This window comes from Hippoglossus stenolepis, chromosome 17 (assembly GCF_022539355.2).
Source record: "Hippoglossus stenolepis isolate QCI-W04-F060 chromosome 17, HSTE1.2, whole genome shotgun sequence".
Classification (NCBI taxonomy): Eukaryota; Metazoa; Chordata; class Actinopteri; order Pleuronectiformes; family Pleuronectidae; genus Hippoglossus; species Hippoglossus stenolepis.
Window position 1 is genome coordinate 6,625,235 of NC_061499.1, and position 20,440 is coordinate 6,645,674.

Sequence of the window (20,440 nt, forward strand, 5' to 3'; positions counted from 1 at the left end):
TGCATTAAAAAAAAACTACTCTTAACATAGGTAAAGACCTGCAGTCTTCATGTGGTGAGACTCAGGCAAGTCCAGTTGCCTAACTGTCCAACTCCGGCTGTTCCATCATCCTACATATACCCCTATAGGGGAAACTTTTGAAAGGTACTGGGGTGAAACAGTGTCATGATCTTATCTGTGCTGGAAATCGAGCCTTTCCTTATTGTCAAAACTTCGTACCAGTGGCAGACAGGATTGCATAGTCAAAGCGATTCAAAACACAGATGGAGTTATTGTTCGTGATCCATTCCTCCTTCCACATTTACTTTAAATTCTAAGTTAAAGCATCAGTTCATGATGGAAAAATGTGAAACATCGTGATAGTGGCACTGACTGGCCGATCAAATGCACAACAACAGCTTCCAGAGCAGTAAACCAGATTGCAATGATATGATATTCTCGGATGGCACCATCAGCTTCCTGCTGTGCACAAAATGACTGTTTACTGTCTTTACCATAACAATAACAAGTATATGGGAGTGTTGTAAACCAGCCCTCTGTCGGGTGGTGTAATCTCACTGTGGCTTGGGAAAATGATAACACTCCACTCTGCAATCCAACAGCATTTCTACATGCAAAAATATAAATGTTGAAGAGTTCTCACAACTCATGCTGTGAAATACACGGCAAAAAAATAAACATCAGATTATCTGCATGTGGAGTATTAATCTGGAGTTCAGGGTTTGATACTGAACGACACAGATCAGACGTAGCAGCGCGTCGCATCCAGCTCGGGACTGTCGGCTCTGCACGCCGGCTGTCTGTCACACTCTCAGGTCACAGAGCTGGTGTCTGGCAGCCTGACTGACACAGTGTGTGTGTGTGTGTGTGTGTGTGTGTGTGTGTGTGTGTGTGTGTGTGTGTGTGTGTGTGTGTGTGTGTGTGTGTGTGTGTGTGTGTGTGTGTGTCCGACCCAGTTTGCTGTATACAGTCACATGATATTGGCTCATCCCACATACAGTATATCAATACCAGTTTATCCGGTGCACAGCACATAAAGTAAATATTTTTGCAGGTTTCATTTTTATGTATAGTTGAGAGGGAATTTTTCCGATAGAATATTGAAATATCATTAACATTTATTTTGTTTTTATGTATTATTTTTGTATTTTTCGCATTTATTGCAAGAAAAGTATATTTTTAAGGAAAAGATCATAACATTTGTTGGTTCCAACATTTTCAAATATATATATTTTTTAATGGGAGCAATTTCAAGACATTGCATTAGCAGCCCTATATTTGTATAGTCATTTAAAAGTACTCACTACTACTTAAATAAATTATGTTGTAAAAAGAGCTATATTTTACGTGCTTGTTAAAAACAAACAAATACTGGCTGATATGGCTAAAAGTCGCCCTCTCAGGTATCACATACATTCTGTGTGTGTCCTGATAGGAGTGAGGAGTGGAAGCTCCGTGTGCCCGGCTCCATGCTGGACCCGTCAGACTTGGCAAACGCACGCTGTCATCTGACCCGATCCTCTGTCCCACTGGCCTGACGCCAGCCTGCTCAGCCACAGTGGATTAATATGTGCTGGTGTGTTTTGTGTGTCTGTCCTGACGTCACCGTCTTCTGCTGCCGACTGCTGCACAGTGAAGCTGCGGCAGCGGACGAGACGCATGTCTGACTGCACACAAACACGCCGTTGTTCGCTCCGAGGCACGTCACTGTCGCCACACTCGGAAATAAATGCATGATAAGTACTGCATGTGCAAGTTTTCCCGTATCTGCACAGTTAATTGTCAGAGACAGGATCAGGGAGAAGGAGGCTTGTGTGTGTGGAAGCTGCAAAATGAAGGCTGAAATCTAATTTACATTTTCTGTGCATTAGTAGAATATGTCTGTGCTGTGTTCTCCGCATCTGTGCCTCTATAATATGTTCTCAAAAAAAACTGTAATCCCTATTTTGGTTTTGTTTGACTCTTTCCATTTCTTCGGACACATTTGCAGGATAAAATGATTTCTTTCATAGAAGATACAGACGATTTCCCCCAAGAAAAACTGTATTATTTTGGAATTGTCTCTGAATTTGTTTTGCTTGGTCTCGATGTATCTTCAGGATCAAAAAACTCCACAGAAAATTGCCCACTCCGCAGTATTAGAGGGTTTCTGAGTTATCAGTCTACACACAGGAGCCTATAGCTTGCCAGTTTTTCTCTGGGAATTTTATCATGACAATAGCGGAGCCGCCTCCGGGCCCTCTTAAGCTTCCCTCATTTCATTTCCATCTCTATTGCTCTCCAAGTTCAGTTACATTTGGCTGTGCGTCACCATGGCAGCGGACACTGCCCCTTATGCCTGACTCAGACATCATCCGGAGCGTTTCAGCTCGGAGTGAGTCATAAATGAGTCCCACTCGCCGCTGCTGCTGAAAATAGGCTCACTTTCCTCCTTAAGATGTCTCTGGAGAGAACGTCTGTGATCATCTCTCAAAGTGCTTATTCCATTCTGCAACAAACATCTCCCAAAATAAAAAAAGGGAGCGAGGAATGTTGGGATCCAGTCGAGAGGATAAAGACGGTTTAAGGGACACACACACACACACACACACACACACACACACACACACACACACACACACACACACACACACACACACACACACACACACACACACACACACACACACACACACACACACACACACACACAAGGAAGCTGAGCGTACAAGCTCAGACAGGCTACTTTAATATATGCAAATGTAACCTATAGTAGGCAATATTTTCCATGTTACAATATGCAGTGTACAACTTGCTCGTCCATGTGCCTGTGTAGCCCACTACTCTACAAATATATGTACACAGGGGCGTTAAGTAGGGGGGCCAAGGACCCCTTACCTACTTCCTGCCCCCCTCCTTCCCGCGGCCTTGCTCAGAACCACATCCACTATGAAACGTGTCCTTCATTTTTAAATCAAATCCACAAAATACTCATAACCAACATGGTGTTCCTAGCTCCTGCTACTGTAGCTGCATCCACCACCACATTGTGCCGTGATGGTTCCCACACAGAAACACACGCAGAGAGATTCACAAGGTGCAAACAACACCAGCCCTGCTACTGCAACTGGTAAACAAGATAGAGTTTTGTGCAGAAGGACTGAAATTCATTTGGTTTGTATGCTGTGTGTGCGCGTCTATGAGCATGTGCAAGTGTGTGTGCGTGTCGTGTGTGTGTGTTCATGTGCCTCCAGGCCCCCAGTTCCTCTAAATGAGAAGCTTCCTTTTTTTTTCCCCATTGTGATGGGAGGGGAAGACAAGGGGGACGACGAGGGGGGACGAATATTTCCCCCGCCTGAAATTTGTAAATGAGATTTGCTAACCCTGGGCACGACATCCATTCTAAGTCCCCCGTCTAGGGAAAACAGTCATTTCTGTATCTCCATTTCCCGTATCTCGGAAAATCTGTACACTCCAACGAGGGCGGTTAATGCGCTGGCCTGTCACTCATCAAAAGCTGTGGTTCATTTGCCCTTTACACACCTGCTAGAGCACTGCCACCAAATACGTTTGGTGGCCAATTCTCAGAATCTGGAGGCTTAACTGCTCTACACTGGAAAAAGAATAGATATCAATTAAAATATTACCCGATTAAATTTGAAATGTTTTCCAAAAGGCATGTGTTGTTTTATTCCCTGCAGCAAAACCTTATCTAACCTCCATCTAGTACAATTAAACAAGAGGGAAGAGTTGATTCCAGTCCTGAGGATCATGATGATATTATAGTGAAAGTAAGTGTAGTGTGGTCATGTTTTAAAGAAAGTTAAATTTGCGACTATAAACATTATTAAGTGATTATGTCTTGTATCAAAAACAGAAAATACTTGATAAATGTTTATAATTGATTTAACTGCTAATCTTACGTCTTGTTAGCAGACCTGTTAATTAAATGAGTCTTTATTATTGACCTTTATGTCCTTGTACTCTGCGTGAACATTTTAAATCAATTGTAATTTCTTTTTTTTGCTTTTGGGTGAATATGGAACAACATGCTTGGAGCTAACGTCAATGTGATTCAAAGGTCAATGTGAGACTTTATACTTAAGACTGTATCATTTTCAACATCTCCATTTAACTTGTAGTAACTCACTAGTTTATCCATTATTTAATGCCACATTCCTTTATTTTATACTTTATCTTCAATTATCTCTGATAAACTCTCTGGAGATTTATGTTTTATACCTTGCTGATGTTTTTTTAAGTTTGCCCCTTTTGACACAGCCTCACATTACTGTCCTTTCCCCCTGTGGCGATCCAGCTCTGTAGAATAATGGCTTCGTAATACATCAGTTCAATATGGTCCAGGAGCCAGGGTCTCAGAGAGGTTCCACGTAGAATGGATGTGTGTAGCCACAGTCATTTAGCAAAGAGTTATCTATCTGTCCAATAAAACCTGCCTGTACGCTAAAAATAGGCCCATTCAGAGCAGAGTAGAAAGAGGATATGCTCCAGCTGTCCTGGCACAACAATCCGTGCTCTCAATCCACCACCACCACCCTTTCTATGGGATTTGTGAAGCCTGTGAAAACGTGCCAGTGACCCAGTCTCCCAGCTTTCTCCTCCAAGGCCGTTTGAGGTCTCCTAAGTCAGCGATTAACGTCATTACGGGTGTTACTTAAATCTGCTGGTGGCCAGACAAAGGGGAGAGGAGACATGTACTTGTAGACAAAGAAATACAAAAATGGAAAGCACATGGTCCGTGAGCACAACCATGGTGCAAGTTCGTGCCAAATTTCTTTGAAGGTTTGTTTGTCTCAGAGAAACGTTACCTGAGGTCACCTAACTCGTGTATTTACTCGAGTGGCACGGAGTCGAGCTCATACCTCTGCCAAGGCTCAGCAGTCCCTTTAAATTCAATCAACCCGCACCAAATTGTACACACTCACAGATATCAGTCCTCTAAATGTGCCTTTTCCATCTTGATCCATTAATTATTCATTCAGGGAAATGGTGAAAATGTATTAAAATAAGAAAAACTTATCGAGCACCACTTTGTCCAGATCAAAATCCATTGGGTTCTTTCTTGGCTTGTGTCCCATCCTCCAACCAAATTGTGTGTGCTTATAAACAAACCAACATACCCATAAGAATACAGAATACATAAAATAACACGAAAGTGCAATACAAGAGACTGAGGGAAATATTAATAAAGCACACCTGAATGAAAATAAGTGAAAATATCTTTGTTCTTTAACAAAGCAATTACAATAATTTGCATTCCACAACAGCAATTTCAAAAAACAGAAAGGGAGACTGCATGAAAACTGCAGAGAATGATGTAGTCAATGGCAGAGCGAGGAGACTGTGATCAGGATTAGGAGGCGATCTGGATTACTCCGAGGATCTGGAGCCTTCGCTGCTGCAACTGCAGGCGTCGCATGACGTGAACAAAAACGCAGAGTCAGGCCGAGAGCGCGAGTCGAGAAAATGTCTGTGCGTGCCCGTGTGACCGTACGTTTTCATTTGACGACGTCAGGCCTGCACGAGGCTTCTGCAATTCTGCAGGATGAAATCGTCCATTGTAATATTTTAATTCTATCATGGAGAAATCCCTTGAGTAGACGACTATGAGATATATTGTCATACACTAATCATGCCGTGTGTAATAGCTCTTCGCTTTAATATCTATGAAGTTAACAAAGCACAGGCATTAAGTCAAATATGTATTTTATCCTTTTCAGTACAATTGGCTCGTATAACAAGCGAACTAATAATACTTGAGAAATAACTTAATTACCGCTCGATCTCTGCAGCGCTCTAATTATAGCCTTTATAAAAGAGCAGCAGTAATGCACTTTTAAGTGTAATGGGAGTTTACCTAATTAGGCCTATCACACATAGACACACGTACACACTGACGCACTGGTGAGAAAACTGTCATTCGGTAATTAGCAGTGGTGATGAAACCCTCTATTACCATTTCATTTACACGCCATCACGGGGCACAGTCGGCTGACCCGCGCACATGCACGCGGCCCAGCTTCGCTAACAGCTTTTAAAACAGTCATATCTTTATGACACAACCTCGGCTCGGCACAGCGTGATGCATGAGCTGGTTTACCTTTTTATTTCCTCAATCTGCTCAAAGCCGGGGCGGTGTTTTTACCATTATCTACTCACAGTAATGACCTCTTATATCTCCACTGGTGGTGTTAATGAGTGGGCAGGCGCGGCGAGTCGTACGGCTGCAACTAATAGGGCCGGTCACACAGCCTAACAAGGTGTGAATATACACCGGGGCTCTTAAGTCTGAGACCGCGTTCCCGTTTACTTTAATGGTTAGGCGGTCTCAGACTTTTGGACCTGTGGCGCTGTGTGTTTTACAGGCCCCAGGGAGCATGATGGAGGTGTTTGCTCTAATTATCATGGAGCTGGTGGGGGGGCCCCGAAGATGCCCCTGTGAGCTGCACAGCTCTTTGTTTTAAATTCACATAGATGTGAAGATAATATCTTGCATGGCCTGGACTAGTTTTTCTCCAAGGTATAATGGGTTATTAAACCGGATGAATGGCACGTGCTGCTTTTGCCAAATCTCTGAACTGGATACATGAACTTCCTGATTTCCACACTTGGCCGAAACTATCATGGGACATCCTGCAGCAGTTTTCTGATTTTCAACCCTTATTCCGTGGCCGAGTCACAGGGATGGCACATCCGCAGTAAATGCCAGAGTTCACTGTGGGTGGGGGGATACCACAAGAGTCATGCTTTTGTTAATGTGGCTGTGATCTGAGATCTGACTTTCACTGAATGAATAGTTTACCAGATAACAGTTAGATTTCTGTTGTATCCCACTGATCACATATGTGGATCACTCTCCCTCCTTCTCTCTTCCTCTCTGTGTGTCAGTGGGTTGGATAAATGACATTTAAATGTCACTTTCATTTAATTAATTTCCCTTCCTGGCAGCAAGGTCAGATCAACAAAGACAGGCAGCGTCTGATCCGTGTTAGATCCCGGGCGAGAGGAGGGTCCTGAGGGAGGGTCAGCTGACATGGGTTGTGTGAGGTCACTGTGTCGGTCTGAATGGGTTAAAAAATATACAGATAAATCCCAGAGGGCAGCATAATGTCTCACTTCAGATGGGGCCGTCAGGAACCAGATGTTAGAGCCAACTGGTTGTATTAATAAACCCACTGAATACCCACCAATATTCCAATATTAACACAAGACTAAGTCTGAATAAGACACGATCATGTAACAGCATTTTCTGATTAACTTAACCGGAATAAGGTCACACTTGGAATAAGCTATAATCAATTTAAGACATGTGGAGTAGAATATATATAATACATAGACCTGTATATGTCTTGATCCCATTATAACGTCCTGTTGGAGTTTCCATAGCATTTTTTCTAAAGCATGTTGTGTTTACAACTAAATCCAAGACAAAATAATGTGATAATATGTCTTATCTGTCATTGTGTGGTGTGTAAAAATGAGCTATTTTAAATATGAGAATAATTGTTATTTTTTTACCATTCAACAATAAGAATTATATATTTCTTACACGTGTTGGGTCGTTTCGGGCCATTAAATAACATTTACATCCGAAGTGCAGCTTTTCTTTTCCAAGAGCATTTCTGCACCACACAATTATGGTGAATGGGAAATAAAATAAAAAATATTGTTGCTTACAGGACTATTTCCAGCATCACTGTTTGAACGGATCAAAAAAGAAATCCCACTAAGATTTAAGAGGTACAATTGTCACAGCTTTTTTTGTTTTATATTCATGCACATGCGTTTGAACTCCAATATTTGTCATATTAAGGGAAACCACTTTTCCGACCAATATTTCACCAACTCTCACGAGCAACACTTCTCAGTACAGTCGCGCTCATGTGTTTCTCATCATTACACCCAGTTAAACTGTTGCTTATAAGATGACAGACATGCAATCATCCAGCACAATAAATATCATAGGACAGATTTAATAAAGCATAATTTCCGTGTTGTGTGGTTTCTCTTTTTCATTTGCTTGGGTTCAACGTAAAAAAAATATTGTAAAATCCCCAATTAAAAAAGACTCAAGCAGTGACAAGAAAATCTCATATTGCTCTTTTGCTTCCTCAAGATGTTATGACGACTACGAGCCAAGGCTTCGTCTAAATCGTGGAAAATATTGATGCTAAGGGCTTGATTATAATTAATCAAACAACATTTCGGAGTGGAAACAGATTGTCCAAGTGGAAATATTTGAGCGCATGTGTCGGGGACTCGACAGTGGAGCATCTGTCACCGCAGACAGAGCCGAGCTGAGGTCATCTCCATGTGACCGCTCTCATCAAGACCACGTCCTGAAAGACACTTTTATTCCATGTCAGGACATTTAATGGAATAACAACACTGTGGCAGGACATTATCATTTTAAGTTTTGGATTTTCTTGCTCAGATTAGTGACCTTTTCATGCAGATTTATACTCATAAAGACACTAATTGTATGAGAAATTAGTTTAAATGTGAAATGGATGTATAAGAGATATGGTGGCTTCATTTCGGGGATAGAACTCGGGGCATACAATCCATTTCCATACACTGTTAAATAAAAAGTAAAATGCCCTTAGTCTCCAATTCTGAATCTGATTCACTCTATATTTCCACACTTGGGCTTGATTCAAGAACCGTGGCTCCAATTGAAGGAAACAACGGTTTGATAGCATGACGAATATATAAAAGAGCCAAGAAATCTTTTTCCTACTTTCTACAATTCGCTCCACAAGTTACTTATTCATTAAGTACTGAAATCTTTTTTTTGTTCATTAAAAACTGGAAGACAAAGGCGTATAGTTGGAAAATAAAAAACTAGCATTAGCTCCAATGATATCATTCAAAACGACATTATGAATTCCGGCCAAACAAATAAAGACAAAGTCGTAAAAATGAGACACAATAAAGAACGGCTACACTCGATGTGAAGGAAAACTCATTTTCCAGCTTTTCCAATGTTAATTAATACATTTGCCTCACGAACCAAATTTCTATCTCTTCTGATTCGTTCAGTTTGTTGAATGCAAAAAAGAAGAAGGCACTTTTTACTCTTGAAAAAAGAAACGTGACAAAGAAAGGAGTTTGCAAGTCTGAAAAATGGGGAAACTTGTAAAACCAATAACTGCGGGGCCCCTTTCTGTGTTCCCACTCCCCTAACAAGATCCCCCTCTCTGATGCAGAATGGCCACAAGCCACATACCATTGGTGTTGGACGAACATGTAATCCACTAACATTCCCTTTGAGGCAGCGAATGCCAGGCTGCATATTTTGCTTCTATAAATCCACCACAAACAATCGTCTATAAAACATGTCTTTCAATGTACATAATAGTTTTATAACTTCGAGAGCCATTATAATGAGCAGTTTATCACCAGAAATGAGAACATTAAATATAGGCTGTATATGTTTTCTGGCAGGAGGAGAGCTCCACTCCGTGAGAGCCGTGCGGGCTGGAGAATTGCTAATCTTGCACATTTGGCAATTCTGCACGAGTCTTCCTTGACCTTTGCTTCGCTGCCAAGTCATCGCAAACGGAGAGAGTGAACAGTTCCCAGCTTTGACACTGAGTCAGACACAAACCCCCCAACAACAGACATGCCTCCGCTTAAGCTTCACACACACACACACACACATCCACAGGGTGCACAATTCATTAAAAAATAAAAAATGCAAGGGGCTGATTTTTCTTTTTTCTTTTTTTTAATCACAGCTAAGGATTTTTTCCAGATGGCCTCCTAAACGGGGTGTTCTCATGCTTATATTCTCATGCCAAATTGCAGGCCAACAAATATTTTAGCATGAACCAACTAAATGCACAACAGCAGCATTTGTTTTTTTATGTTGTTTATGGCTTTAACTTTTCTCTGCAAAAAACAAATATACATTGTATTGTTTAAAAAATGGGTTTTTGTGAGCACATGTAAAAACGACCTCCACCGCGGATTCCAAATGTGACTCTCTTTCCCAGACAGCGACCCTGGACACCTGTCAACCGCAAATAAACGCTGGTTATTTGCCGTTTGAGAGCGCGGAGGCCGGAGGTCAACGGGATAGGATGTTGAAGTCGGGCCGAGCCGGAGTCATGACTGGTGACTCTGCCGAGTCCAATGAGCCTCTTAGGTCATCTGTGTCGAGGGGGGATTAGGAGCGGTCAGTGATCCCATCAAAGCAATGTGTCACCAGCACTGTGTCTTACCGCCGAGCCGCACACTCCAGCGAGCACTGATCCCCTTAACTGACTCTCAGCGGGCCCGGCAACTAAGGCGAGCTGACAGCAGGGCTATTTTCGGGCAGAAATCACCCCTGTTTCGACAGGGCTACGGATAGAGACGGCCCGGGCCCGCGCAATCGCTCTCCATTAGAGAGACTGAAAAACACAGCGGAGGAGCGCAATTTGCCACTTTGCTGCAGAGAGCAACCTTTTGCTCGCGACAGCTCCCAGAAACAGATGAGGGATAAATGTGTTGTGACAGCAGCTAATAAGGTCCCTGTCATCTGCTGGTAGTGTGTCATTGCGAGTGTGTGTTTGTGTGTGTGTGTGTCTGTGTGTGTGCACATATGAGTGCACATGTGTCATCTATGTTTACACCTAGAGTGTGCTTTAAACAGAGAAGTAAAATACACTGATGAGAGCGGAAGAGAGCAGCAGACGGAGTTTGTGTCTTGATATATGACCACATGATAAACTCGCTTGATCTTCCTCTTCGTCAGCTTTTTATGACAGAACAAAGAAGCAATGGATTAAAATAGCAAGTGGGAACAAAGAAATCGTCTCTACAAATAGCCAGAGTCGTAAAAACACAGCACAAATCCCACTGGTAAGTGTTTCCTACCATCTATACTGTTGTTGTTACTAAAGAATATTACGTTTTCTGAGCTCAGCTAAGCTAACAAGCTATAGTAAACAGTATGTGTCCATGCAGAGCTCACAAATAGAGCAAAGGATTCAAAAAATCAACGTGTAATGCTCTTTCACCTTCTCACTAATGATCATCAGTCCCTAATAGGAGATCATGGGCTGAGGCTTGACCTTGGTCACCGCACAGGGAGTTAAACCAATCACCTCCTGCTCTGAGTACTGAAGATTGTTTTCAGTGAGAGAGAGAGGCACACATTGTAAAAGTTTAAAAAGTCCAATTTAAGTCAAATCTCGCTTATCGTTTTATTCATCAGACGTGAGGTTGTTATCGGTAACATTCTGAGCTCAGTCACGGCCGACCAGTATCTGTCAGTTGTTCCAAAAATGAGTGGCTGTTGAAATGCTGCCTCACCTCGACTCCTGACTGGATCCTTCAGGTGTTCCTGCGGCGCTTCATTACGCTTCTGCCAAAGTGGCACCTTCATCATGCTGTCAGTTGAAATGTGGCTCAAAGTGCATCACTGTCAATTACCGCTGAGCAAGTAGGGGCAATTATTTCCGTTAGCAAATCAATACAGTTAGACCGGAGTCTGCATAATTTGTATATGATGCACTGCTGCAAGAAGAGAAAAATCGTACGTCAGACGTTTTGACTTGTCATTGCAGGAAAAGATCAGATGTTGCATGAGTTACATTCAAATCCTGACTGCTATAGAGGCCAATAGGCAGCTTAGTGAGTAAAACATTTCTGATATCGGCTGATATAGACAGGATTCCTAAAATGTCATTATCAAAACCTTATTATAAAGACAAATATCCCTTCTAATATAAGATTTACTGCTATTTACTAAATAGCAGGGAATTGGATTCATTAATGTAAATGTATACGTACAAAAGACGATTCAATTAAGACATTATGTCAGAATGTCAGCTTTAAAAAATGAGCTTCCAATAAAACTCAGATTAGCATTTGAGTAATGGGATTATCACATAATCTACACACATGCAGTTGCACTGTATCTGCCTGCTGTTCTCTGCCGTCGCAGTCGGGTCACATCTCACTTCCCTGCACAGCCGCCGTCTCTAAAAGGTATTTCTGTTGAAGTGCGAGGCGGCGAATATGTGGGCTGTCAAAGGATTAAGACGTCGCAGCATCTCCAAAACTATTAGAGCTGCAATTTATTTTACTTTCCTGACACAGCTCAGCAAAGAAGCCATTAATTTTCTCAACAAAATGGAGCAGTAAGGACTTCTCAAAAGGTCCCTGCCTTTGTGGAGCTGCAGCGCTGGCCGCTCCACGCCGACGAAATAATTTGGTTGTAACAGGTTCAATTTGTGTCAGTGGAAAAAAAAATTGTGTGTGTAACTGTACAGCACTTGACAAGGTACCAGTTTTCAATTTGCCTGCTTACAAAGAGCCCATTGTAATTTGTTTAATGTGCATAATACAGTCATTTGGGCATTGCGTTGCCTCCATGATCAGGGATACTGGCATATTGATTAACCTGCACTTCAGGAAACCTGCAGAGGCTCGGGGAAGACTCCTGAGCTGCTGCCTCCACTGCCCGTTCATATCCGGAGGACGGGTGCGAGATCAATGGCGAACTGGGACGCTATTAGAGCCGAGGCAGCTTCGGCAGCCAGGCAGCCTGGACTTCAAAAGCAAAGTGTGGGAGGAGAAATAACACAAGGTAATTATCTGGGCCCCGCTAGCTACCGCCGAGGCAATCTGCAGAGTGGAGGACGAAGGGGGGAGCTGTGGAGGTGGTGTTCAGGATGTCTGTCCACATTTACCTCAACTCACTGCACCCCCGCTCACTCCGGCAGCGCTGATGGAGAAGACAAAAAAACTTTCCAGTTTCTGTATATTTTACCTGACAGCTTCGTTTCAGTTTGTGTGCATGTAGCTGAACCGCTGATCACTCAATTTCAGAGTTTACCCCCCCCAAAAAAAGGTAGTAATGAAGTGAACACCCTCCCAACCTGACGCACGACTGCTGAAGCCAAATTGCATCGCGAGGTGAGAAGCCATCTGCTTTTCAGGTGAACTTTACAGTCGTGAGGAGTCGTTAGGCGAACGCTCCGAGAGCATCTGGACAACAAGTCATCGCAAAGTCAACCAGGCTCCACTTATCTGACTGCAGCACATTAAACTCATTCTTATTCTGAACATCTGCACGGATTTTAATTTTCTGATCGCTCATTTGGAAGTTGCGAAGAAAATCTTCAGTCGGGGGAATTTAATATAATTTGCTTCCTCTGTTCCTGAATGTCTCTCACATGTGTAATCAAAATAACAGCAATAGTCACCGGAACGACGATTCCGATCCGCGCTTAAAAGCTCAATCCCTGATGACTCGCTCCTAATCGTTAAGAAAAACTCAAAATTACCACAGCAAGGAAGAGATGGGTCTATTTTACATGCAGATGTATTCAGAGGTGAAACTCTTGCACTTAAAGACACTTCAAATACAGAACAATTATAAACACTGCAGCATCAGCGAGTTGACTCCTACCTGCAGCCATGGGCTTTGTGTGACGTAGTTCTGCTCCCGGTTAATGAGTGTAAAGGTCAGCAGCTTGTTATGACACCAATTACAGCGATATTTCAGATTAGCGATGTAAGTCCTCATCATCGGTGGCCCCGGCCGATGCTTCCGATTTCATCAAAGCTAATTGCGGAATAATGAGTGCAACCCAACACAGGGATGCGAGTGAGGTAATCATTCAGGTTGGTTTAGGGGTCGTGTGCTGCGCTTCAGTTAGAGTCACGGGTCAACGCAGGGGTCGGGTTACAGCGAAGTGGCCGGGGGGGCCGTGTTAAGGTCAAAGTGCAGCGACAGCTTTATGACGCACGGATCCAACCTTGAAAGGAAAACTTGACCCGATTCTTCCTTGAGGATTCTTCTATGAAACACACACCCGCAGAGGAAATAAAAAGCTGAGCCCCTTTTTCTCCAACTTTGCACAAAAGACTTTAAACATGATAATAAATAATTTTGCGAAGAAATCGATATATACAATCTCTTGGTGTCGTCTTGTTAGTATTGAATTGGGATTGTGGATTGGTGCAATATCTGTGTGGATGGACACTAAAAATAGATTGTGATAGCAATTCATTGTAAATGGGCCTTAGTTGTTAACTGTTAGTCCAATCTGTCATTTGACCACTTGCTATGAAATTCAGTGACTATACACGCCACTCAAATCAAGGAGTAAGTAGCAGTTACAGTTACGACCATAGACTCTATAAAATGATGGCGAACCTGTATCTGCTTCCTCCTGTTGTACAAAAATGCCGCCATCTTGCCCTTTTAACATCATTTGGGGCCAAAGTCCAAAGTGGAGCCACTATATCAAGGTACCTCCGATACACACACACGACCAGTCGCATTACAGTCCCTGCTGTCAATCATAACGTTTCACCTCGCTTAACTAATGAAGCACAAACATCAGTGTGAAAGCTGGAAGTGTAGAGAATCCAAAAAACTGATTCTTCTTCATTTCCTCTTCAATCTAAATGTTGCTGCCTCACTCCAATGAGTCAATGAGTGGTGTGATGTCGTTTGCATGAAAATCCAGGGAACTCAGCCGTGTCCAGTTAGCCACACTATTCTGATTGGTTGAGTGACACAAGGCTGAACCGAGTTTGAAAAGGGCATGCACGGATTCTAACACTGACAACAACAAAAAATCCCACCAAAGATCCAGTGACCAGTTTGACACGCTCTTTTTCACCACTGGCTCGCTTCAAAGGACACGAAACCCCACAGCACAACCACAATTAGCAGATAACATCACGAGCTGGAGCACTTGGGGATTAAGTGCTCACTGAAGGGTACTTCATCACTACATTACAGAGAGTGAAATGAATTTTAAACCCTGACTTTCTTTTTTCCGCCCCGGGGTATTCAGATTCTGGAAACAGTCTGAGGATTAAAACAGGCAAATTTACTTTCACCAGCTGACTTCCTTAACCTTTCCGCAACAACTGACTGCACTGTGGACGACCTCAGATGCCACAGCCGCTCCGAGCTGGAGACCGCGGGTCAGACAGTGGCACTTCATCCTCCGTGATGTATCGCTAATAAACAACAGGGCAAGCCACAGGCAAGCACCCTTTAACAAGGACAAGAACACTGGTCCACTTCCACTGATGACACCTTGATGAATAAACTGTCCGGGCTAATCGATGGCACCGCGGCTGCAGTCGCCGAACTGTCAGCCGGTTGGTCAGGCGGTGTCACAGGAAAACACACTCCCAGGGCCACCTCTAGTAAATTGCAGCGGGTGTTGACTAAAATGATAATTAACCAGCAAAAAGCACAAAAATGGAAAAAGAAACAACACACTCATACAAAAACACACAGACACACACAATGACAGGGGCAATGGCCTTCTTGCACTTAGTAGGGTGATGTCTGCCACTGAAGTGACATCCACTGTTGGATCGAGAAAAACTAATTTGTTGTTTTTAGTGTTGCCACAATAAGCTTGTTAGAAAACAATAAACTCCACAATGCATCAACACAGACACACAAGCTATTGTACGTTACAGACCTTCGGGTTTCATATGGGTTGGTGAAGTGTAAGTTACAGTTTGCACTTGTTGTAAATCAACTTGAGAATTCCAAGGTTGTCGATGAATAATCAAGATTTTTATTAGTATAAAAAGACTGATATGTGTGTTGAGGTTACACAAACACTATGTGTGAAAAGGAAGTATTTTTGTAAACATCTTTGCAAAGATAGAAATCAGAAAACTGTGTAAGTGACTCTCCGGTATTAAGTAAATTTGACCCCGTTTTCACACCTGAATCTAATGGGACAAGGTATTTAGCAGTATTACAAAGTTAAGTGAATTATTGTTGCACATCTTGACATTTAACAAGCTCAAAAATCGTATTGAACCATTTTTGAGCTCATAGTTTTGATGACAGACAAATATGTATTAGTCTGTGTGAGCTTTAAAAGCTGGAACCAGTTGCATGAAGGCAACGAGGAAATCCTACAGGAAGTCCTGCTTGAGTGTGTGTGTGTGTGCATCTCTACAGCTTCCCACAGGAAGAAAATGCATCCTGCACTTTCATCCTATACAACATCTAATTATGGAAGTCTTATTCTTATATAATTGCTCGTAGAAGCAGAATTGAATTACTATCGCCAATGTTTTAATCACACTTCCAATAACATTTCTGTGCTCACTCTAGTAAAACTAGCTGCAAGAAATAAACATAAGATAAAGATTTTCCGACACAGTGCATTCTTTACTGGTGAAAGTCTTCCCGTCTTGACAAGCCAAAAACAATTATATTATCTTAAATCTTTCAGTAGTTCTTAATGCTTTCCAAATGCCTCTGAAGCACTCGTACATCACAGAGGTGAACACCCTAAAGGATTATGTCAGTTGCTGTTTGCTCAAAAGACTCAAAGTTGATACAGCAAGCCATGACAAGCATCCCATTCACAGCTGCCAGTAGCAGTCAGTCCTGTCATCTACTGAATGTTTGGGTATATCTGTTGTGTTTATTCTGACTCTATCTCTTCTCTGCTCCGAGGCCTATGGAGCCTCCCGGGCTGATTGACAGCGAGCGTTTCTGGCTCCCGCCACAGAGCAATGATTGACATCCTTGAGATGGAAGAGAGCCAGCAAGATTTTGACTGTCACTCTCGGACGTGCAGAGGGCTCCAAGATTGCGGAGGGCTGATTATGTTTGAGAAGCAGCGTTCGCAGATGGAGGCCAGACAAGCCACATAGGGTCTGCATGTATTTATAATCAGTTCTGAACATACACCTCCTACCTGTGGTTTACAGTATGTGCACACGGTTCTCATGGCAACATCGCAAAACATTACCGACTTCCTTTAAACTGCAGAAGCTCCGAAAAGACCGAAAGTTTCAGTTTCACATTTTCTTGAAAACAGGTCCTTCCAGAGCTAGATAACCCACAAGTCTCTGCAGGTATCAGTGCTTCGGAGTCGTACGGGGAACATGCATGACATCATTTAACACAACAAAAACACACAAACCACAAAACACACAAATAGCAACTTGGATTTTCTGCATCGCATGAGACACAGTGGATGAGTATGAGTCTCTCTATGTGAAAGTAAAGGACACCCAGAGTAGTTCAACAAGCGGACAGGATCCCGTCACTCATCACACACGTACAGACACACACACACACACACACACACACACACACACACACACGTACAGACACACCCTCACAGCTGCGTGTCTGTCTCTTACCTTTGTGTCATCTCTCTGGCCTGCTGGCTGCACATCTGTACTTTGATTGTCAGAGGAGGGCCCGCCACCGGCATCCGTCTGTCTGTCATCCAGTGCATTCTGCTGATTGGCCCCTGACCGAGGAGAGCCCAGAGGGCGGGGCTCCTCCTGCTGAACGCCACTTTGGACCTCCATCTTCCTCTGCAGTGCCTGGAAAAGGTGGAGTGAGAGCGCTGGATAATAATGCAGGGGGAAAAGAACTTAATTAAAACGGGTGGACAACACACAATGGTTCCAAGGTTTGATTCCAAATACACACAGATGTGCATGAACTCCCTTCACTGCTGGTTTCTGCAGGAGAGGATAGTGATGAGAAAATGCTGGCTGAAGTTTCAGTTTATGATATAAACATGTTAAGGCTTTAAAAAGACCCCATATGCGGTTTTCCTCAGTAAAATAACTGACACACAGGTGCTTTTAAAATATTATTTATTTAAAAATCTATAAATAAATGTAAGTAGTTAGCAGGTTTAAAGTTAGATGAGAACAAATCGTGGATGAACAGATAAACAATATAATAAACAACAGAAATTATTATAATATCTATTACCCTAATATAGTACAAACAGTTATTGGCATATTTCTTTTTCTTTACTAATTCTAAGTTGAAGCTCACTCTAATATTTCAAGTTTGTGTTATCAAAATCATCGCTAAAATAACATATATTGAATAATCGAGAACAATTTCTACCCAACAACAACATCTCTGCCAAAACTTGGTCAAAGTAACTAACCAGATCAAATGAAAATCAGCTGTTCAAGTCCTTAACCATGGTATCATCTATTATTGGATAGGATGTTTATTATAATTATATTTTTGACGTCAAAGCAGCTGTAAGCATTGTTAAATAGAGGTGGTTTCAGGTTGTTGATATTGGGCAGTCATGGCTTCCTAGGATGGAACTGAGCCATTATTAAAACATTTGTCTCATCTGTTTTTCTCCTGCGATGAAAAGTCAAAACATGTCATAAAAATATCTATTAAACCCAGTGGTCACCACCTATAGCACATAGGTTGCGGTCAATTCGCTCAGTTGCAGGAGCCAGACTGGTGGACTGTGTTTATTAAGAAAGATTTGTTGTGTTCCACCAGAAGCCGGCGCATCGTGCATCCAGGTCCCCGAACAATAAAGCCGAGAGGAGAAAAGTAAAGGAAGGAGTGACCCTGTGTGAAGGACACATCAGAGCACAGCCATGTGAAATCACCAGCCAGGTGAAGTTTAGCACCCAGTCGCTTCATTCTGGGGCCATCAATAAGTTATGGGGTCGGCTGCTTGTTCCCTCGGCTGAGATGAGCTGCCTCATAAATGCAAGTCCTGAAGGAGCTTTTGACTAAACATGTCTAACACTGCAGCACGTTCACCATGGAGCCAAATCAGAGCCAATGGTGTTGTTTAATTGGAAAAACGTAAATTGTGATTGAAAAACTCAATTTTGAGACTGAAAGTTTAAATTTTGATCTTGAATCTGAAGATCACGATTGAGTAAGGTCTCCTCTGTGATAGGGCGCGTTGACATCTACGCAAATGCAGGTGAATGATAGTCACCTCACCCGCCAAGACGAACTACGTAACATCGCTTGAGCGTGGGCAGCGCGGGATGTGACGCACATGAAAATCTGTTGTTTGTTCTGTAGTATTTTTGAGATTGTGGTTGTTGGACGAGCGTTTTTTGGGGTTGCAAGAAAATGTACAGTGAAAAACAGAATAAGACGTTGGGGTTGTTCTTGGCGATGAGAAGAAGGAGGCTGGTTCGACGCAGCTAATACCAGGGTCTCCTCCATCTTGGCTCATGATGAAAACTACAGCCAATGACGCAAACGTTGCTATTGGTTGAAGCAATGACGCCGTTGGTCAAAGTTCAACTCCGAGCATCGCCACGTTGTGGATTTGCTTCGTGAACAGGAGATGAAGGTTCGCCACTGTTACAATTCCTCGTGTCTAAGTAAATAGTCTAAATTGCGTGAATTTAAATAGCTCTTTTCTATTCTTGATGAGCAGTCACAGCACTTTACAGTACAGTTCGGCTATTCACCCATACACACACATTCATAGTGCATCGGGAAGAGAGGAGACTGGGATCTATTGGCAGAAAATTAATATAAAATAATCTTTACCCTTGAATGGGCCCTTTATCTTTAAACACTTTATATTTACAGCAGGAGCGGCTCCTCTCTACGGAGGCTGCCATATTTATATTTTAGTCGTCCAAACTTGACAAACTAAACACCTTTCGATTTTTTATGACAACTGAAGGTTTCCACAGGTTCTCTGTCATGTTTGGAAGAGGAGGGTGAGGTGAGGGGCATTCAGCTGCAACGTGCAACTTCACCACTAGATGTCACTAAATTCTACATGCTGAACCTTTAACATAACAAGTTGTCAACCTGCCATAAATAAAGAAAACACTATCATCCTTTTTATTAATCATATATATTACGTCGATATAAAACTTATTTTGTGTATCGTAATTAACACATTTTTAAAATACTGATAATCGTGATGATTTTAGTCTCGATAATCGTGATACAAAATGTTTAACTATCTAATAGTTGTAACAAATAAGTTATGTATGAAACTAGCAGGAACATTTAACGCTTGAAATGAGAAACTTGAAAGTTGGCTCCTTCCTGAGTAGCTATTCTACATCCACCTGCGCTGAGTTCAGTTTTAAAGACAAAACGAAGCCGCAACATTCCCATGAAAACAGATAAAACCACATGATCCATGTCTCGTCCCGTGCACCGGGGACTCGGGGACTCGGAGGCGCGCTGAGCCGCTCGTGTGGCCGCTGACAGGGCTCCACAGTCGGGGTGGCAGCGGGAACCGGAGCAGGTGTCACAACAAAGCTGAATTACCTGTGTGAACTGTCGTCGTTATGTCGGACGCATTTCAACAGGAAGATGCGCAACTGGCTTTACATCCCTGTGGCCGGAAGCGGGAGCAGGCTGTAGTTCCTCCGGGAGAGAAGTTCATTCATCCCGGCGGAGAGAGAAGTTGAGGACCGGTGAGCAGCGCGGTGTCTCAGCCGCTGCAGACGCCGCCGCTGCAGCCGTCACAGCGGGCGTGTCCCCGGGAGCCGCCGCCGGTCCAGCCCCCCCCCTCCTTCTCCCGGTCACACGTGAGGCCTTCAGGGGCCGCTGGGAGGGAACCAGGGGGGAGAACCATGTTTTCAGGGAGGAAATCCACTTCCTCTCCTCCTCAAAAAACATGTAAAATGTGTCTGTGTTGGGTCAGAACCAACTATAAAACATTCATCT

General features: G+C 42.9%; 1 protein-coding gene across 1 annotated transcript in view; it reads right to left on the reverse strand.

Moving 5' to 3' along the window:
- rbms3 (RNA binding motif, single stranded interacting protein) overlaps positions 1-20,235 on the reverse strand; it is a 260,118-nt gene extending 239,883 nt beyond the window's left edge. The window contains exons 1-2 of the mRNA XM_035182376.2: positions 20,039-20,235; positions 17,143-17,331 (exon numbers count right to left, since the gene is read on the reverse strand). Coding sequence (XP_035038267.1) covers positions 17,143-17,316 — 174 coding nt within the window. The 5' untranslated portion in view covers positions 17,317-17,331; positions 20,039-20,235. The remainder of the gene's footprint in view (positions 1-17,142; positions 17,332-20,038) is intronic.
- Positions 20,236-20,440: the final 205 nt, after the last annotated feature.